The 22,447-nt window shown below is 40.5% G+C and overlaps 1 protein-coding gene across 1 annotated transcript; it reads right to left on the bottom strand.

Moving 5' to 3' along the window:
- Positions 1 to 2,458: 2,458 nt before the first annotated feature.
- On the bottom strand, positions 2,459 to 22,109 carry LOC138880729 (uncharacterized). Its single transcript, XM_070160902.1, has 2 exons — positions 21,751 to 22,109; positions 2,459 to 2,558 (listed from the first exon to the last, which is right to left on the bottom strand). Exons 1-2 carry the CDS (start codon positions 22,107 to 22,109, stop codon positions 2,459 to 2,461), a joined length of 459 nt encoding a protein of 152 aa, XP_070017003.1.
- Positions 22,110 to 22,447: the final 338 nt, after the last annotated feature.

Genomic DNA, 22,447 nt, shown 5'->3' with positions numbered 1-22,447 from the left:
AGTGTAGGATTTATTTTTGGACTGACTGGTTGTGAGATATTGTAGGATTGTGTTGATGCAGTGCAGGACCAAGTTGAAAAATGATCACTCTCTCAAGTTTGCAATGCAGACTACACTTGATTTTTGCAGCTGCAAAGACCTTTGTGCGGGGGAAAGAAATCAATGCGGACCGCAGAGTGATTTGTCAAAAGTGGAGAGTCTCTGAATTTTCCACCGCGGCCGCATTGCATTTTGTGCGATCCGCGGTGGACCACTGCGGCCGCGCCGGATTTCTTGCAGTCCGCAGTGGTCAATTTTCCAGTGCTTCATGGTTTTGAGCATCGCGGACTGCGGTGCCATTTTGTGCGGTCCACGGTGGGTAGGTGAGCTGGCGCCCAGGACCTTTTTCTATATATAGGACCTGAGGCCCTCCATTTGAACTTTTCGATCTTTTACTCTCAGAAGCCTAAAAAATTATTGTTCACTCTCTAAACTGCACGAATTCAACTGCTTAGTCTTGATTTATCATCAGTGCATCTCATTTCTGGTAACTTTAATTCTTTTTTAGTTGTTTAATTTTGCTATTTTCTTTTGACTTGCATTTTTCTCTTAGTTTTTCTTCTTGACTTCCCATTCTTCTTTTAATTTAGTAGCATAGGTTAGTTAGTCCTGATTAATTAGGAAGAATTAGTTACAACACTGAGGCAACACCTAGGGAATCATCAATATGTGGAAATTTGGACTAAAAATGGACAAAACTTGAACCCTAGGGTGGTGTTGCTGCTAGGCACTCAATGCGGACCGCAATGGATTTTGTGCGGTCCGCGGTGCCTCTGTGCGGTCCACAATACTATTTTGTGCGGACCGCGGTGGATTAAGTTCTGAAAGCTGACATTTGAGAACCGCTGTCACAATAGATTTTATGCGGTTTGCGGTGCCTCAATGCGGACTGAAATGCATTTTATGCGGTCCGCGGTGCATAGATTCAGAGAGTGGGTAGTCTGAACCCCATCTCTTTGTGGACCGCAATGGATTTTGTACGGTCGACGGTAGCCTCTTTGCGGTCGCACCTCATTTTGTGCGGTCCTCGGTCTGCAACTTTTGAGTGTCTGCAATAATTTTCCTACAACTGTGAACTTCATTGATTCTATTGATACTAACAAGGCAAAACATAATGTTGCTTGTAGACAATGGTGAAATCAAGAGGCAAAGGTGGTAAACAATCAGGAAGAGGAGAGTCCTCCCGGGGTAGGGGACAAGGAATGATAAGATTAACCCCGCAAGCCCGGCAAAACATCAAAAACACCAGAAGGCTCATAAAAGCTGTAGACAGAGCTATTGACCAATCAGGGAGTGAGTATGAGCCTTCCCGGGAGGCATCATCAGGCTCCATGCCAGAGTATGTTCTAGACTGGCCGGATAGGAACAGGTTGAGGGATACACCTCCAGTCTCTCCCACTACCCAAGCATCAGTGCGCATATCTTTTGAGTTATTTGAGGGCTCAACTGTAGGTAGTGGCAATGAATATTCCACCTCTCCTACACCTTCATTATCCGGAGAGGGACCCATAGAAGAAGGGGAAGAAGTAGAAGGGGGTGAACCCCAAGTAGGTGGGGTAGAAAGGACCAGAAATCCGAAGGCATGGTAGGACCGATTTGTTAGTGAGGTTGCCTATCACAAATTCAGAGAGTGGTGGCCCGAGAGGAAATTGACACCTGAGCGTAAATTTATCACCCGTGACTTTTTGCCTCACAACCCCAATGTGTTGAGGCAATTCAGAGAGAGAGCTGGATGAGACTATTTCATAGGCCATGTGGAGGAAGCCAATGAGAACTTGGTGAAGGAGTTCTACACAAATGTGGCCCACGTCAAAAAGGGCACCACAGTTACCAAAGTGCGTAACTTGAAGGTGAAATTTGATGGCAAGATCATAAATGATTACCTGGGATTCCCGGAGGAGGATGAGGCATTGTATTAGGAGAAAATGACATTGGGTGAGGCTGCTCGTCCTTGGCTGGCGGAGTACTTGGCAATCCCAGGTACAACCCCAGAGTGGTTGACTGGGGGAGTGAAGATTTTGAGGAGAACTTTAAACTTTGAAGCTAAAGGGTGGAAAACATTTGTGTATAGCAGGCTAGACCCCACAGCCCATGACAACTCACTCCCTATTCACCGGGCGATATTGGTGGCATCGATCATGATGGGATACCCGATTAACATCAGGAATGTGATGTCCCGGGTTATTACACGGGTGGTGAACGAAGGTGACAGATCTTATCCCTTCCCCAACTTCCTGACCATGTACCTGGAGGACTTAGATGTTGAGAAGTGGAAATTTGATATTACAGTGAAGGCGAAGGCACCCTTCTCATGGTACAGCCTACAGGGTGATGACAACCCTAAAGGCAAGCACTACAAGGGCAAAGCCACTACTTCAACTGGCTAGTCTGAAGAACCAGTAGTGGTAGTGGCTTCTACTCAGCCTCCTTCCACCTCAGCAGACATGCATCCAGGTCCATCCACTTCTACAGCTCTAGAGATACCCTCCTCTACTGCATACCCATTGACTGCCCACCACCTGAGCCAGCATCAACAACTGGATACAGACAGCTACTTCTAAGTTGTTTGTACTATCTACTATGGTGGCAGCCCAGTCAGCACCCCCTCCACCATAGGTCCCACAGTCCGTTAAGGACACTCTGAAGGAAATTCTGGACAACCAGAAAAAGCTCATAGATGTCGTTGCCTCTCATGGAAAGGCATTGAAGGAGCTTGCTAGAGAGGCGAAGAAAATGAGGAAGACTTGGGCTTCAAAAGAGTCGGTGAAGGAGCTAAGGGTCGAGGTAGAAAGGTTGAAGGCAGATCACCTGCCTTTAGATTTGTTATTGCATGACCCGGTGCCAGCGGCCCAGCCCCAGCCAGAGCAGGAGTCTGAGAGGCCACCCAAGAGGAAGAGGGTGATTCCTCGTTCTGATGATGCGGTTATAGAGTTGGCAGACCCGCAGGGAGGTTCCTCCAGCCACCCCTAGGACTCAGTCCAAATCCAGACAAAGGTCCCAGCAGAGCCACAGATCGCAGGGAGCCCGTCACAGGTTCCCGAGCAGATAGAGGACATAGGGACCCAGACTCAAGATCCTATGCAAACGGACGGCCCATAGGGAGTTTCTTTTCCCTTTCTTCCCTATTTTTGTGCTATTTTGGTTAGTTGGCATTGAGGACAATGCCAACTTTCATTTGAGGGGGTAGTCCTATTTGGATATTTGGATGATTGTATATATGAGAGTATTTTATGCTTTCTTTATTTTTTTATCTTTGGTATGTACATAATTTTATCATTTCATTGCATTTTTCGTACTTTTTACTTTGGGTCTGTATATAAAGTTACGTTCTTATATATATATTCATTCTCCCTATTGTATATAAATCCCCTCTTGTATATATTCATGTTACTTTCCACATTTTTCCTTTCTTAGCTTCTTATTTTATATTCGTAGCTTCTTGTTTTGAGTTTTTTCAATAAGCATTTGATTTTCTTAATGCCACGGTTCTTTCCAAATGTGAAATTTGTGTGAACCGGGTGGCTCTTCCCGATGATGGATGACATGACAACCTTCTTAAGGGTTTGAGTCTGTTTTTCTTTTTGCTTTTTAGTAGTTAGTTGGTAAGGGTGCCTCAAGCAAAGCTTCACTTGGGCCTAACATATTTTCCTTTGATCCTATGGTCAAAAACAAATTGTTGTTTATATGATGGTGAAAGTCGTGACCTTGAGACTCTTGTGTTGGCCGATAATCATCAAGTGGTTTTTCGGGACTATTGTGTTGCTCAAATCATAGCTAAGGGTGTTGTGGGCCCCTGACTCTACGTATTTAGCAATCCCATGGCCTGTGTGGTGAGAATTTGAATTACAAGTCCAAGTCCTAAGCCATTGGTCTAGAACTTGCCCTGAATGTTTGTCTAGGCAAAATCCTAAGTGTAATTTGACTTAAGATGTGATTATAGGCTCTCCTTGATCCGAATGATATCTTGAACACTTCCATAGCCTACCAATGATAAAATCCCTAGTCAACCCTTTTGAGCCATAGACCTTTTTCTTTCAAGAAACACAATACAAGCCTTTACCCGTTTTAAAAATACCTTCTCTTGGCACCCGATCTTTCCTTAGCACATGGTAAAAGCATAAGTTTGGGGGGAGAGACGAGGATTGCAACATAGTAGTAAAAGGTACAAAATGAAGAAAAGGAAAGGCAATGGAAAAAGGAAGAAAATCAAAAAGACAAAAAGAATGAGCAATGTAGAAAAGAATGAAGGGATTCAATAAAAGTAAAGAATGAATGGTGTAGAAAGTTGAAAAAAGGAGAAAAAGATTTGAAATAAACAAGAAAGAGTGACAGTGTGTCTCTCTAACCCCTTAGAAAGAAGTGATATGACTTAAAAGTCAAGTGAATGTGTGCCAAAATGAAACAAAAGAAGTGCTAAAGGGAAGATAGAACCTACTAAGACCAAGCATTTCCTATCTTGAATCAAAAGCCTTCACTATGTCTCCACAAAAGCCCTATATGATCTTAAGTTGAATAAAGCTTATATTAGTGGTGACTCACATAAGGAGCAAGCATATGGTACTTAGAGCCGGACTTGTGAATTTTCTTTGAGAGAGATGAGTGTATTCCCATAAACCTCGTTCTGAGTGCTACAATCCTAAAGGCGAGGTTTGCTTAGGGAGAGTTGAGGATGTGTGAGTTTGGGTTCCACAATGACCAAAGTAATAGAAAGAGTTTCTTTGATGTGTTGAGTCAACTCTTGATGCTCTTGTGTCGTACTAAATCTATAGTGTTTAAAAGAGTGAATTCTGTTAATGATTCATTTGAATTGAGGGCAATTATTAGTCCCAATTAATGCTAGATGAGGTCACTTTAGGTTAGCTGAATTTTCTTGGATGTACTCTTAAGGGGTGGGTCTTATCTTGTTTTCTTGAGGACAAGCAAAAGCTTAAGTTTGGGGGAGTTGATAACTAGGGATTATGATGCATTTTACACTCCTTCTTACTTGAATTTTGATTAGAAATATGTACAAAACAGTCCCAAAGGCTTACATGTTGTACTTGATTGCAGGGTTTGGTCAACAAGGAGACAATTCGTCAAAACCAACTCAAAAAGGAGTGAAACATGCACAAGTACCCAGAACAAGTCCAAGCACAGTGTAACAGGACCAATGCGGCCGCACTCCATTCTGTGCGGTCCGCAAAGAGGAGGTTCAGAGAGATGCTCATTTCAGGCATTCAAGCAATGCGGCCGCAAAGCATTTCATGCGGACCGCATTGGCTTCATTGCGGCCGCACTCGATTTTGTGCGGTTCACAATGCTGGAGTTCAGAGAGTGCTGATTTTGGGGAATATTTCCAATGCGGTCCGCGGTGGCCAAGTTCAGAGAGCAGAAGTTTCAGCCAAGAGCCTCAGTGCGGTCGCACTCGATTTTGCGTGGTCCGCACTACCCCCGCAGGGGTATTTTTGTCCATAAAATTCAGCCTAGTATAAATAGTTTCTATTCCCATTTTTAGGTCATCAATTGTATTCTAGACAGCAGTTGTGCTCGTGAATAGTGTTCTTTTACTATTTTGAGTAATTTTACAATAGTTTCATCATTGAATCTTCAAGTCTTAGCTAGTAATTAAATATTATGGGTTTTTCTTCATCTATCTCATTGTTTTCTTCTATTATCATGAGTAGCTAGACCCATTATCTAGGGTTGTGGCTCAACCCTAGTGTGGGTAATTGATGGGTCTTGTGTTTTAAGGCTTGAATGTCTGTGAGTGTTTGACTTGGGCTCTTCTTGAGAGAGAGAGCCTAAGTCTAGGAAAATTAGTCCAACAAGGAATTGGGGCGTATTCAAGAGATTGATAGCCCCAATTAAAGGGTTAAACCTAGAGATAGTAATACCCGACTTGAACCTCAATTGCTTGCACAAATTATCATACCCAATTGGTCTTGAGAAAGTCAATTAGGCCAAAATCACTCAAACTACCGAGAGGTATAGAGTGAGAAGTGTCGTGCAATGGTTATATCGTAATCCCCAAATATGACAACCTAGACTTAGACTAGAGAACCTGTCAAGTATCCACCTAGGAGAGAGTCACTTCCCTAGTGCCTTTTAACTATTTAGACAACCTTCAATAGTTTACTCTTAGCTTAATTTAGCATCCTACTAGTATAAATTTAGAAGTAAAATCAAAACCAATTATGAATAGAAGTGCAATAAGGAGCAATTACGCAACTCCAATTTAGATAGAAACTCAATTCCAATATCTAGCTCCCTGTGGAAATCGATCCTGACCTTCTCGGGTAAAAGCTGCTTCGACCACTCTCGCTACTTTGTAGTAGTGCAGGTTTGGCCTCGATCAATAACCCACCTGCTTCACCTCAAACTAACATCTCCTCATACCCTTCCACCTTCATAAACATCACGCAATCACTTAATCTTCCTGAGTCAGAACTCATAACACAACATGAAGGTCTACTCGACTCCACAACTAAACAACATGAAAAGATCCTTCAACACACCCATAAATCGGGGTTATACATCAAATCAAGATGGAAATCAAGAACCAAATAATTCTTTCTAACCTCAAGAAGACCCTTCTCATCACATTCAATTCATATGAATAGGTCTCGCAGTCACATCATACTCACCACATAGTCATCCAGCCATCACTTCCACTAATAAGGACATTACCGAACATATAAATCCAAAAGTACACGCTCATACAATCGACACTTTAGTGATCAAGCTACAGGCAAAGCCCGGCCTCAAGTCCTCTCGACTTCTCGCCCCTCGTTCGGGAAATCACAAGTCGTCGATGCACAGCTGATACCGAGCGCCCATGCGCTCTTATGAACGCGTGGAAGGAATTCAAAGAGATATATTTCAAGCTGAATCAATGTCGCACGATAAGAATTCAAGAATGTGATGTGTTCCTAAAGGTTCTGCATCCTCTCGAAGATAATTACAGACGTCTCTGTAACGATTCGCGAGACTCTATTAAACCTGTTCATGACTCGTGAGACTTATGTAACCTAGGCTCTAATACCAACTAATCACGACCCAAACTCAACCCGTCGTGATGGCGCCTATCGTGGAACTAGGCCAGCCTTAACTCAACAAAAAACTAACCACAATACTAAAATTTAGTACATTTGCGGAAGAGTACTTTTATCATTTAAGAAAATAAATTGTTCATAATATAAGCAAAATCCATAACACGATTCAGCTCGCCCAAAACCAGGGTATCACGAAGTACATGAGTGTCTAGAGAAATAACATAGTCTACTACAACATTTACTGAATACAACTGAAACACAACAAGAATAGAGGAGGAGGGTCGAGATCTACGAATGCCATGCAGATATCTCAACAATCTCCCAAGCCGGCAACCTCAATCAATGACTGTCATTGGGACCGAAAGCACCTAAATCTGCACACAAGGAGTAGGGGGTAACGTGAGTACACCAACTCAGTAAGTAACAAGTCCAACCTATGGACTGGTAAGTAGTGAAGAACGTAATCTCAACAGAAAATAGAAATAAGTTGTGTAGTAAAGTAGGCATGTTATTCTTTCAGGAATACAACTCAACAATGAAATATATACAGATCTGAATAATGTAAGATATAAAGCTCAGCTAACTCTACATGTCAATGTACAGAATGTATGAAATGCACCATGTGCTTCCACTCTCAAGTGCTTAACCACTCGGTACTGCTTATGGCCACCCGGCCCAGGGAAATCCATCCTAGAACATATACAACGCTGACTGCAAGTCATCCAGTACCGAGGAATAAGGGTAATCTAACCCTGAGGAGAAATCTATCTCCAAGTATGTATATGTATACACATTCAACCACTCGGTGCCGCATATGGCCATCCGGCCCAGGAAAATCCATCTCGGAACACGCTCAACAATGACTAGACGTCACTCGGTACCGAGGAAAAAGGGAAAACCATCCCTGTGAAGAAATCCATCTCAATATATCAATGCTTTGAACAAATCCATGTCCAGGGAAATTTATTTCTCAATAATACCATCAACGCTCACTGGGGTGTATAGACTCCGAAGGGGCTCCTTTTAGCCCAAGCGCTAAAACAAGCCAACGAAGGCATAATCAATAATTTGCTGCAGCATGCAGCCCGATCCTATAACTGTCACTCATAATTAGGATCTCGGCCTTACTTAATCATCACTCTCCAGTCTCACACACATGGGCTCACAATACCATGAAATTGGCCTGAAACAATGATATGATGTGCCAAATAACAACAACAGAGTGAGACATGATATGATATGCATGAACAAGATTGAGTACAGAATATCAATGAAACTAATGAGATGATAGCAAGAAATAACCACTCGGGTCTCAATAGTATTGGCATGAAGCCTAACATGATAATTAGCATGATTTACAGTTCATTTCCTTAATCATATAATCACAACACAAATATCAACAAGAAAGAGTCACTAAGTGGTGCCATAGAATGAACCAGGCCACAATTTTCATGGTGCACGCCCACACGCCCGTCACTTGGCATTTGTGTCACCTCAATATTAATTACATAACACATCGTTTGGGGTTTCAAACCCTCAAAACCAAGCTTGGAAGCGTTACTTACCTCAAACCAAGCCGAAACTCTAAGCCGCGATGACCTTGCCTCTCGGTTCGGCCTCCAAATGCTCCGAATCTAACCAAATTTGGTATATTATCATCAATATACACTAAAGGAATTAATTCCACATGAAAATTAGACCAAAAGTCCCGAATTTGGCTCAAACCTGGTCCCCGGGCCCACATCTCAGAATCTAATAAAAATTCCAAAACTAGAAAGTCCATTCACCCATGAGTCTGCCCATATCAAATTCATCAAAATCCGACATCAATTAGTCATTCAAATCCCAAAAAATCAACTCTCCAATTCTCTTCCATTTTCACCCCAAATTCCCAAATTAAATGATAAAAATCAAGACACAATCATGGATGTCGCGCCCCCTTTTTCCCTCCATGGAGAGAAGTCCGAGTTTCGACGTTCATGGTGGGGGGGGGGGGTAATAACTCATTTCTTTTTTGGGAATTTGAGTTTTTAAAGAGTTGCCACCTTACGGATTATGGTGCGTTAGGGCACCCAGAGCGATTAACTCTTAGACTAGTTTGCATTACCAGAGATTTAGGGTAAGGGCTCGAAATAACCTTGAGGGGAAGGTGTTAGGCACCCCTCTCGGTCCACAATGGTGGGTCTCGGCCAAACTTATACTTATGAATTAGTCCTTTTAACAAATAAATAGTTTAAACACATACTTGCACATAAAGGCATGTTTTGGACATTGTATGATTCAAGTAATGAGACAAGAGGAAAAAACTTGAACAAGTTGCAAATATAGATAAAAGTAAAGTTTAAACATCGGGATTTGGGAAAGAGGGGTCCTAGGTTGGTTAGCCTACAGGATCACCCCACACAATGCCCGGTAATCACTCCTCAATGAGGGGATACACGTGACATTAGCGCGTAGTCATCATATCCTTACTACCCAATTCCCTCCCCTTGGTCATAGCCTAAAGCGTTCTAGCAACCTTGAAAATGTCCTATGCGTGCACTACCCGTCCCTTCCTTGTGGCCCTAGAGGTATTTTAGGACCTCTACTTTTGGGCAGTTCTAGACCATCCTAAGTTATTTAAAGGAGAAAAGTGTAAGTGTCAATCAAAACAATTAGGACTATACATAAAGAAAGGACAAATAATGGCTCACATTTTTACCTTCACAAGCAGAACAAACAAGTGCACGTCTCAAACAATTGTTGCAGGTATTTAATAAAACTTAGAACATGATATCTAGGTGAGCGGGAAGTATACAACATGAATTAGGACCAAGCGTCAGAGACCTATTAGCTTGCCTACTGATTTTAGACCTGTTGAATGTGAGCAATTTTAAATAACAAACGCAGATTTTATAGTTGTAGAGTTTTAATCGCCCTACAGGCTTGCCTAAGCGCATAACAGTGACGTCCTAAAAGCATGATATCTATTAGGAATGCAGTAAAACAATGATCAATTTTAAACGGACAACTTGAGATCCTATACACATGCTTGCTAGCGGTACTAATTTAAGGCAGTATTTGGAAACTTATTTAAAGAAGGGGACAGATTAATTGAATCAAACCAATTCAGAGTGAACAAACATAAATTAAACTGATTTATTTAACTAAATTGGTTTTAAGTTCTATAAGTATGATTTCTACTATAGCTGATTTTAATTCCTATAGGCATGGTTTCTAATATTGTGGTAGGAAAGCAAACATGGCAAACACATTGAATTAATACAACCCTGTAGGCATGATGTCTACCCAATTTACCCAACATATATATAACTACCCACCCTTTTCACTAATCACCCCAATGTTGTTTACAATAATTATTACAAATTAATGAATTAAATAAAAATACATAAATAAATAGGAGTTAATCTAGAGGGAGCCTGAAGTAGGCCCAAATGACTTCCCAAGCCTCAAATAGCCTCAAATGCCAAAGTTCCATAGCCAATTTCATGTCTAGGTGTGTCAGAGTTCCCCAAGGACCTCAAAGATCCCGGGCAGTGCTCACACCTAGACCTTTTCTCAAATGATAACTAATTTAGGTGTAGTGTGGAAAGGCCAGCTCTGACATGCCAGAGTTCAGAGAGATATCAAGGATATCAAGGCAATACATATATCAGAGGGGCAGAACCTAGTATTCTAGTTAAAGAATGAAAAGCACAAGATGTGAGAAAGGTAGTGTGCAACTTCCAGCCCTGGCTTGCAGCCGGCTAGAATGGCAAAGATCACAAGTAGCAAAGAGAGCAGAATTAGAACCTTTTAGAGTGTAGAGAGTAGTGATTTTTGAACTATTGTTCGTTGTTCAGAAGTTAAAATAAGAGGGGGTTTATATAGTAATCAAAAGCTTAACAAATAAGGTAAGAGATCAATTAAGTACAAAATTAGGGAAGTTTATGGAATCAATCAGCAAGTCCTCCGGTAAAAACATGCTAGGTATTTAAGTAGAAGAATCAATTAAGGTTTGGTTATAGAGTAGGTAATTAGGGGTAAATGAACGGAAGTTTCAATTAAGGAAAAAATCAGTAAGAATCAACAAAATACAAACAAGGCAAAGGAAAATTAATTAAGGCAAGCAATTCAATCAAATCGAGTAAAGAGGTAAGAATCGAAAGTTTAAGGGAAAGTGTTCAAATTAAACCAGGAAATAAGAAATTCAGAATAATCAAGGGTTCAATCAAAGAGAAAATCATGAAAGAGTCAGCAAGTTTAGCATATAAAATCGGGCAAGACATGAATAGTCAGGATTCGACACATAACTTTAACAAAACAAATAGTTAAAACGACACTAATTCAAGGAGAAAGATACATGTCTTAACATGAATAGTCAGGATAAACACAAACATATAGAATCAGTGAAAGGGTTGAACTAAGAAATTTAGTAGAAGCATATTAGGACAAGAAAATCACGAGAACTCACAAGAACCCAAAGCAAGATCACAATCAGATGTACCAGTACTCAGAAACCAAACAAAGAACCCCAAAAAATTAGGGCTTTCAGTACAAGCGAGCTAAGGTTGTAGCAGACTTACAATATCAGTCAAAACATATGAGAAGCAGAAGATCCAACACTAAAAAAATCATCAAACATTTTGTAAAAAAAAATTCCGGAAATCCTAGTTTAAAAAAAAAAGATGAAAATCACTTAAAATCATATGATTCTTGTAAAGAATCTCAAGGTTGTTGTAAAACTCACATGAAACAAGTCTAAATCCTCTTAGATCTGTACAGATCTAAGAGTTTCAGAAAAATAAATTAGGGTTTCGAAGAGAACGACACAGAGGTAAAGAAACATACATAGAAACCTATAGATCGTAGTCAATATATGACGATCTTACTTGGAATAACACTGGAATGGCCTGAAACAGGCGAGAAAGTGACCATAAATGCAAGCCAACTAGCCCTGGTCCCTTGAGGACCCTTGAGATGGCAAGAGTAACGTGGGGGGGGGGGCATTGGAGGCATGGGGGTGGTGAGAAATCATCGGAGATAGCCATAGATGAGTGTCAGGAAGGTTTGATTAGGGTTAGGTTTCAGAGCGTTTGAGAGAGGAGAGGGGTTTCAGGGTAGCGGGTGGTGCAGAATGAAAGTGTTTGGGTGGTCTTTTTGTTTATTTTAGGAAGGGTCGTTTGTGGTCGTTGATCTTTATGATCAACGGCCAAGACTAAAGGTTATTGGGGCCGGATCGGGTCTTCGGGGTTTGGGCTGGGTAGTTTTAATTAAAAATTGGGCTGGTATTGGGGTTGGATTGGGGCTGAAATTGAAATAAAAATAGGTCAGATTTTAAATATTCATTTTTAATACTATATAATTTATAAGAAATAATAAGTGATTTCTAAGAAATACTTTCATGTACTAAAATGATTTAAAATAGTTGTTTAACATTTTAAAAATATAAAAGACTATTTTATGCATCAATAATGCAATTATTTATTAGTAGGGCTATTATTGCAAAGATGTGCAATTTAGCCTAAAAATGTAAATATAATTACAAAAATGCACTAAAAAGGTTTAAACACTATATTTGGCATAAATAAAGAATTTAGATGACTAAATTTCCACAAAAATAATTTGAAAGATAATTATTGGAAATTTTATAAATAAAAAGAGAAGAAATAAATCAATTTGGAGCTTTTAAAAATTATAGAAAAATTATAAAATACTTATGCATGCTTATAACTACATATGTGCTATTTTGTAAGTATATTTATGTATTAAAAATATATGAGAAAAAATTGGGTATCAACAGCTGCCCCTCTTTACCCGGGAAAAATGAAAGAGTTTTCGGGTAAAGAAATGATGGCCAATTTTGACCGGATTTGATGTTTTGAAAGACAGAGGCTGGACTCTGGTCTTGAGTTGCCTACATATCCTTGATTTTACAAAAATCAGGTCATGTGTAGTTCTGGATTTATTAGCAGAATATACTGATGAAGTCATTGCAAGAACGGACATAGGATGCAAGAGCGGCTATGGTGAGCAGTTAAGGTTTGAGACAGTTGAAGGAACTGGAGCGAGGTCGCTCCTGCTAGAATTGCAGTTGCTTGCTAGTCACCTGCAGATGAAAAGATGTTGCCGACATGTATTTGTGCGAAAATTTAAACATGATGAAGATTCTCTTTGGACCATGAAGGTTGTCTTTGGACGGTTAAAGATGACTTCCTTGGGCCATGACGTCCTGGGCCATGAATTGTTTAGTGAGGGATTTGTAGGCCATGAAATGTTGTTCTCGGGCCATGCAGATGGTGCCTCCAAACCATGACGCCTTTGAATAATGATATGCAAATTTGAGGGATCCTCAGGCCATGGCATGGTGTCTTTCGGCTATGAGTATGATACCTTTTAGATTATGATGCCTTTGGATAGATTGGAAATATTTCAGTCCATGAGATGCAATAATTGTCGTGCCCCCTTTTTCTCGCGAAATCGGGTTTATGACATTTGGGAGACAACTCGTTCCCGTTCGGGAATTGGGTTTTGAATTGAAGAACCGTCGCCTAATGATTAAAGTGCATTAGGACACTAGGAGGGGTTTGTTTTGAGTAACCATAGATTGGGTAAGGGCTTGAAATTATCCCAAGGGGAAGGTGTTAGGCACCACTCAGAATCCATTAGTGTGGTTCCCGACCAAACTATTATTGTGACTTAAGTGCAAATAACACATAGGCAAATAAAGGCTTCGAATAAGTGAGGATTTTCACGTAATGATTACAAATAAACAAAAGTAAGAATAAGGAACTAAAAAAAGGTGATTTTCTTAAAAGAAATGGTTTAAAAAGATTTAAAAGAAACAAATAAAACAAAGGAAAGGTGGGTCCTAGGTTTATTAATAATATGGATCACCCCACACAATATCCGGTAATCACTCCTCAGTGAGGGGCTACATGTGATGTTATCGTGTGGTCATCATATCCATGTCTACCCTTTCCCACCCCGTTAAGGTATTAAAGCGCGGAATGGTCTCATTTACTTATTACATGCTATTACCCGCCCCAATCCTATCAGCCCCGGAGGCACCTGGGACTACTAATCCTAGAGGGAGGAGGTATTGAGCTTATTTGTGGTTTCAAAAGGTAAAATACTAGGGCGACAAACAAAAAACATATAACAAGTTTGGAGAAGCATATAAACAAATAAAAGGGCTTAAACAGACCTCTTTTAAACCAAAGAAAGCGCATAATGTAGCATGACTTGCATGTACTGTTTAGGGTATGATTAAAACTTAAAACGGTGGAGGTGGATTGATTTATTATATAGTTCAGATAAGAAGCCCGGATCAGGCCTGCTTGCTAGTTGTAGCTGATAAAAATCTGATTCAGTTCATGAACTGTCCTATGGCTTGCCTAAGTGTTAGACGAAAACCTATAGGCATGATATCTACTGATTTCAGAAAAGATGAAGTATACTGATTTTAGAAAAAAAGGTTGTCAATTATTCAGGAAAGACGAGTTTTGACAAAAGATCATAAATTCTGCAGACGTTAGACAATGATTTTAGATTTGTAGGCGAGTGAGACATTTCAGACTTGGTTATTAATTCCTATAGGCATGCTTTCTAGGCATTGTTGATTTTAAATCTTTTTACAGACATAGCAAGAGTGCAGAAATCCTTTAGGAATGGCATCTAAATGTTGTACTTCGTTTAAGCCTATGAACATGATATCTAAATGCAGTTGGTTATTTAAGACCTATGAACATGTTTGCCTGATGAGGAGTGCATATGCAAGATTCAGAAAGAACCTATAGGTAGGATATCTACATGATGTGCAGAAATTCAAAAATTCCTATAAGCAGGATATCTATACGCTATGCAGAAGTTCAGAAATAAACTATAGGCATGGTACCTACATGAGAATGCAAGATACCTATAGATATGGTATCTACATGAGAATGCAGAAATTCTTATAGACATAGTATCTAGACGCGAATGCAAGATTCCTATGACATGGTATCTATATGAGAGTGCAAAAATTCATAAACTCCTATAGGCAGGATATCTACCCCTTTTACGTACATAGTTATTCCCCCATTTTCACTAGCCATCCCCAATAGTTTATTACAAAGTTATTACAATCCAGAAAAATAAAGTAAAGAAGAAAATACATCAGAAATTAAAAAGTACAACCAAGGAGAGCCTGATTCAGACTTTTTGTCTGAAGTATGAAGTAAATCAACTCCAAGAGATCATATTCAAAGCCTTTCTCCTATTTGGGGTGTGTCAGAGTTCCCTAAGAGTCTCATATGAACTCCGGGCAGTGCTTACACCCAAATGTATCACGGATTAAGCCATGGTACAGTGTGGAAGGGTCAGCCCTCAGGTGTCCAAGTTCAGAAGGAGCTTGAAGTCCCAAGGCAAAGCTCACAAGAGGGGGGCAAAACTTAGGGACTAATAGAGAGTGCAAGTGCAGAAGTAGGATTCTGAAAGGGGAAAAGGTAAAAGGGAAGCAGTTCACATCATTACACATAAGGGTATAGGGGAATGGGAAGTGGCAAGAGGCAACAGAAAAGCGGGCTGAAGGGCATACCCAGCAATGGGAGATGCTGGCACACCCTCTGGCCTATTTGCTTAGAGGTCAAGACCCCAGTGGTTCAAACTTAATTCATGGACAACAACTTACACTACCATGCCTTAAGTCACCACTTAAAACACATAGGGGTGATAGAGGAGTGGGGGTTCATAACAAAACACACATAAGGAAATCAACATGCTAATTTAAGTGCTGAGATATACAGAAATAGCAGATGAACATGGATACAAAAGCAGTAATTACACATTGTTGTGGTGCTAAGAATTAAATCAGGACATACTAGCTTTCAGGGAAACAAGTAAAGGAAAGCAGTAAGTCTTGTTAAATAGGCCACAATGCAGTCAAGAAGAAAATATTATTAAGAGAGAGTGTGACTTTAGAAGGATTCTGATGTTGTAGTGTGTGAAGAGGGTCGTGCCTTTTATAGTGTAAAAAATCAGGCAGAAATAAGGCAAGAAAAATAGTTAAGGAACTGATTGTCAATCAATTACATAAGGCTTCCCTTAATTAAGGGATTCAGATTCAAACGGGTGAAAACCATTTAAGGAAAGAAATTGAGTAAGCACTTTGTGCACAGCATGCAATTAGGGGCAAATACATAAAAAGTTATTTAAGGATAAGGTTTTGAAATACACGGTTTGTGCAAATAAGGTAAGAAGATCAATTAACAGCTAGTAAATCACAAGGTCTGAGATTTGGTATGAATGAACCAAGTCAGAAAAGATGGAGAAGGATTTTACTTAAGGTAAATCAACAAACAATGGAAAGGGAATCAATTAGACCCATATTCAGAGGGAAGTAGGAACTAATCACAAATTCAAAAGCTACTTTAAAGGGAAGTCTATCATATTTAAGGAGCATACGAACATGTCAAGCATGAAGGAAGACTGTAGTGTCATTGTAAAGTCAGTAGAAAATCCAGTATAGAAAAGTTTAGCAAAAGGTTAGAGTCATATGAAAGCAAGGAATGGGTCTGAAAGAGTTAGGGGTTTTTGAAATAAACCCTAAGTTCAATAAAATCACATAATCAGGCTTGGCGGAACACCCAAATTCTAGGGTTTCCACATTGAATCAAGTACAGAGATGAGAAGGCAGGTAGTTGAAACAGGCTCAGAGGTTTCAGAGTTGAAACCTCTTGCATGCTTCTTTCATAAACAGAAACTCATGAGAAAACCATGATAGCAAAGTAACATGCAAAACACAGTAGAAGCACTCAAAAGAAAAACACTGATTGGAACAGTAAAAGAAACATGCTTAAGAGATTTTTCAGAAAAACTTAAACAGGGCTTAATAGAAGGAAAATAAGGAAACTTAAGAACTTAGCAGGAAAATACAGTAGGGAAACATGCTGGAACATAGTAGAAGACAAAAAATAGAAGAACACAGTAGAAAACCATATGAGAGCATAGTATGGAAAACATGGTAGAAGAACATACAAGCATGGAGTATATAAAACTCAGTAAAAGAACATACGAGAACGGAGTGTAAAAACTCAGTAGAAGATAAGAATGCAGTAGAGGCAAATAAACACAAAAGACAAAGGAGAGAAAGTCAGAGAAACACTTAAACATTTTCAGAAAATCCTAGATCGGAAACGAAGCGGTTTGAAAGTAATTTTTGAAAGAAAAGTTAGGGAAACTATTTGAAAACTCAATGAGAGCAAAAATACACAAAAAATCTAAGGAAATCGGAGAAAACCTCGAAGGGTTAAGGTTTCAAAAGAACCCTAGAAGTAAGATAGGCTTTGAAAGGTCACCGATCTGAGTCGGAGAGGTCGGAATCAGGCTCAAACCACCATGGTACGCCGGAGTAAAGCCGGAGATGGTTGTGGAACCTTGAATAGACAGAGGTATTTCAAACCTTCGAGGTCAGGCCTCGGATCTTCAGGTATCAGGCGCGTGGGAGCAAGAGAAGGTGAGTATAAGACTCCCATATCCTGAGAAGCCATGGATTTCGGTGGGTTTCAAGGTGGAGGTGGTGGTAAGAGGCGGTTAGGGTTTGGGAATGTTCGAGAGTGTTTGAGAGTTCAGAGGCGGCTGGTTAGGTGAACTGCTTTAGGGTTAAGGGGTGTTGGTAGATTAAAAAAGGAAAGGAGGGTTTGTGGCCGTTGATCATTTTGATCAACGACCTGGATTTAATGGGGGGGCCAGACGAGTTAAACTTAATTGGATCAGGGGCAGGTAGTTTACGAATTGGGCCGGTCCATTTGAAATTGAAATTGGGTTTGATTGGGGGGGTTTATTTGGGCTAAAATTTAAATAGGTAGGGCTAGTATTTAAATAGCCACTTTTTCCCTTTTTATTTTATAAAAAATTATAAAATGATTTCTGGAAACAAATTAAAGATACTAAATCGATTAATAATATGTAAATATTAAATTAAAAATACTGTAATCAACTTTGTAATTATAAACACAATTAAATCTTAAAAGAGGTTAAAATTGCAATTATATGCAATTTAACTTTAAAATGCTAAATAAATTTGTAAAAAATGTGCAAAAAATATATTAGCTATATTTTGGTATAAATATGAGAATTGAATAAAGGAGTTACCAAAAATGATAATTTGGGAAATAATTATTGGTTTTTCTGATAAAATAAGGCGATAAATTGATTTAAAAATTGGAAAAATAATAAGACACTTGGACATGCTTATATATGTATACGTATGCTATTTTGAAAGTATTTTGCATATGAAAAATATATAGGAAAAAAATTGGGTATCAACAGCTGCCTCTCTTTACCCGGGAAGGATGAAAGAGTTATCGGGTAAAGATATGATGGCTAATTTTGACCGAACGGAATGGTTTGAAGAATTTGACTGAGTTCTGGCTCCTGAGCTGCCTGCATATCCCTGGTCTTACAGGAATAAGGCCATATGTAGTCCAGGATCCGTCGGCGGAATATGCCCATGGAGGTTTTCCAAGAACGGACACAATGTTTAGGTTGGGCTGGATGGTTAAGGCCTAATGGGGCTGCGGGAACTGGAGCGGGATCGCTCCTGCTGAGACGGTCGTTGCTCGCCGGTTTACCTGCTAATAAACAATGTATTGTGCGGAAATTTAAACATGATGCAAGTTCCCATCGGGCCATGAATGTTGTCTTCGGACGGTTAGGATGACGCCCTTAGACCATGACAACCCAGGCCATGAAGCGTATAGTAAGGATTCGCAGGCCATGAAATGGTGCTCTCGGGCTATAGAATGATGCCTCTGAACTATGACGCCTTTGAATAATGATATGCAAAATATAAAAAGGGTCCTCAAGCCATGGCATGGTGTTCTCGGGCTATGAAAATGGTGCCTTCGAACAATGACGCCTTCGGATGATTTGGCGATCTTTCAACCTATGAGATGCAGTAGGTGGCAATCTTTCAGCCAATGCAAGATGTAAATGAAGTGGCGATCTTTCATCCATGCAAAATGTAAATGAAGTGGCGATCTTTCAGCCGATGCAGGATGTAAATGAAGTGGCGATCTTTCAGCCATGCAAGATGTAAATGAAGTGGCAATCTTTCAGCCATGCAAGATGTAAATGAAGTGGAGATCGTTCAGCCATGCAAGATGTAAATGAAGTGGCGACCTTTCAGCCGTGCAAGGTGTAAATGAAGTGACGATCTTTCAGCCATGCAAGATGTAAATGAAGTGGAGATCTTGCAGCCATGCAAGATGTAAATGAAGTGGCGATCTTTCAGCCATGCAAGATGTAAATGAAGTGGCGATCTTTCAGCCATACAAGATGGAGGTAGAGCTTAACCTCGGAAGGCAGAATGGTAGCCTTATGAAATGCGGAGAATGCAGATGGAGGTAGAGCTTAACCTCGGAAGGCAGAATGGTAGCCTTATGAAATGTAGAGAATGCAGATGGAGGTAGAGCTTAACCTCGAAAGGCAGAATGGTAGGCTTATGCAATGCAGAGAATGCAGATGGAGGTAGAGCTTAACCTCGGAAGGCAAAATGGTAGCCTTATGCAATGCAGAGAATGCAGATGGAGGCAGAGCTTAACCTCGGAAGGCAGAATGGTAGCCTTATGCAATGCAGAGAATGTAGATGGAGGTAGAGCTTAACCTCGGAAGGCAGAATAGTAGCCTTATGCAATGTAGAGAATGCAGATGGAGGTAGAGCTTAACCTCGGAAGGCAGAATGGTATCCTTATGCAGGAAGTAAAAATGGAAAATGGCAATAGAGTTTTTTTAGCTGATAGCGGATTGCGGTATCATGATTGCTGGGGATATTGTGCCTGTTGGGGACACTATTGTGCGGATAGTAGTTGCGAGCAAGTGCAACGGTTCGGGGAGTTGTATTCCTGAACTTTGTGAGTGAGCGTATAGTATATTTGATGATTTTGCAACTCAAGTGCCTGCATGCAAAGAAAAATCGTGAGTTTGTAAAGGGGGAAAGGTTAGTTCGTATCCCCGCTGGCTTTGCTTGACCTGCTCAGCTTTGATCTGGTGATACTGTACGTATCATCGGGGTATCGTTGCTAAATAAGGCAATTTTAGTAATAAACATGAATGATTTAGTAAAAGCATAGCATAAGTGCATAATTAAGAATAATTTTCTTTAGATGAACTGATGACTGCGACGTGGTTCAAGACATTGCAACTTCGCTTGCTCCGGAATTTTGAGGGTCCTCCTCAAAATTCTGCCTCAGTTTATTGGGTTGCTGCTCCTGACGGTTGTTAATGATAAATGGCTTGAATCGACTTCGGAATTTTGGGGGTCCTCCTCAAAATTCTACCTCAGTTTCCAATAGCGGGGGAAATGGAAATTTGATTGAATTGTGACCAAACCCATAGGGCTGCCTACGTATCCCCTCTTAAACGAGAATTAGGTCAGGCATAGTTTAAATCACATCATAAAAGAAAGCATAAAGGTTACACATAGTATCGCTTGACTACGTCTGAATTGATCGACTTTGGCCAGACTTCTCCGTCCATTTCTGTGAGTATGAGGGCTCCTCCTGTTAGAACCCGGTGAACCATGTACGGACCCTGCCAGTTGGGAGAGAATTTCCCTTTGGCTTCATCTTGATATGGAAAGATTTTCTTTAACACCAGCTGCCCCGGTGTGAACTGTCTCGGCTTGACTCTTTTGTTGAAGGCTCTGGACATCCTGTTCTGATAAAGTTGACCATCGCAAACTGCATTCATTCTCTTTCCATCTATAAGAGCTAGCTGCTCGTAACGATTCTTCATCCATTCTGCATCGTCTAGCTTTGCTTCCTGTATGATTCCTAATGAGGGAATTTCCACCTCGGCAGGAATAACTGCCTCTGTACCGTAAACCAGCATATAGGGGGTTGCTCCTGTTGATGTGCGGACTGTGGTGCGGTATCCCAATAAAGCAAATGAGAGCTTCTCGTGCCACTGCTTATGCTTCTCTATCATTTTCCTTAGTATCTTCTTGATATTCTTGTTGGCAACCTCTACGGCTCTGTTCATCTGAGGTCTGTAAGCTGTAGAATTCTTGTGTATGATTTTGAACGTTTCACACATGGATTTCATCAAATCACTGTTGAGGTTGGAGCCATTATCAGTAATTATTGACTCTGGAATCCCGAACCAACACCTAATACGGTCGCGAATGAAATCAGTCATGACTTTCTTAGTCACTACCCTGTAAGATGCTGCTTTAACCCATTTGGTGAAATAATCAATTGCTACTAGGATAAACCTGTGTCCGTTTGGTGTGGCAGGTTCGATTGGTCCGATAACATCCATTCCCCAAGTGGCGAACGGCCACGGTGAGCTTGTTGCATTAAGCTCATTTGGAGGCACCTTTATCATGTCTACATGTATCTGGCAGCGGTGGCACTTTCGGACATACTGGATGCAGTCTATTTCCATAGTCATCCAAATGTAATCAGCTCGGAGTATTTTCTTTGCTAAAACAAAGCCATTCATATGTGGACCGCAGGTCCCTGCATGAATTTCCTCTAATAGCCTGGATGCTTCCTTTGCATCGACACACCTTAGCAATCCTGAATCAGGAGTCCTCCTATACAGGATTCCTCCGCCGTGAAAGAAATTGTTAGACAACCTCCGAAGTGTGCGTTTCTGAGTAGGATTTGCAAGTTCTGGGTATTCTCCTTTGGTCAAATATTCCTTGATATCATGAAACCAAGGCTTTCCGTCTGCTTCTTCCTCAACATGAGCGCAGTAAGCGGGCTGATCATAGATCTTTACCAGAATGGGATCAATGAAATTCTTGTTTGGATGTTGTATCATGGGTGATAGGGTAGCCAGTGCATCGACGAATCCATTATGGACCTTGGGAACATGCTGGAATTCTATCCTTGTGAACTTCTTTCTCAACTCCTGCACATAATGTAGATAAGGGAGTATCTTAGAGTTCTTGGTCGCCCATTCTTCTCGGACCTGATGTATAAGCAAGTCTGAATCCCCAATTACTAGAAACTCTTGGATTTTCATGTCAATGTCCATCTTGAGCCCTAAGATGCAGGCTTCATACTTGGCCATGTTGTTGGTGCACAAGAACCTGAGCTTGGCAGATACTGGATAATGCTGACCAATTTCTGATACTAGGAATGCTCCTATGCCAACTCCTTTGAAATTTGCTGCTCCATCGAAAAACATTCTCCAACCGTCATAGGATTCTGCAATGTCTTCTCCTATGAATGATACCTCTTCATCAGGATATGTTTTTAGGGGTTCGTATTCTCCATCCACGGGATTTTCAGCAAGGTGATCTGCTAGTGCATGTCCTTTGATTGCTTTCTGAGTCATGTAGACAATGTCAAATTCACTCAACAGGATTTGCCACTTGGCCAGCTTGCCAGTGGGCATGGGCTTCTGAG

This window comes from Nicotiana sylvestris, chromosome 11, assembly GCF_000393655.2.
Source record: "Nicotiana sylvestris chromosome 11, ASM39365v2, whole genome shotgun sequence".
NCBI classification, from domain to species: Eukaryota; Viridiplantae; Streptophyta; class Magnoliopsida; order Solanales; family Solanaceae; genus Nicotiana; species Nicotiana sylvestris.
Note: the sequence above shows the minus strand (reverse complement) of the source record. Positions and strands in the feature narration are given on the sequence as shown.

Bases quoted from the DNA above. Each gene is read 5' to 3' on its own strand.
- LOC138880729 (XM_070160902.1), bottom strand. From the start codon at position 22,109: ATGGCCAAGTATGAAGCCTGCATCTTAGGGCTCAAGATGGACATTGAC. The intron at 2,559-21,750 runs GTTTCATGATAT...ATGCTGGCTCAG, and splicing joins GAAGCAGACGGAAAGCCTTG to GTGGTGGGCAGTCAATGGGT.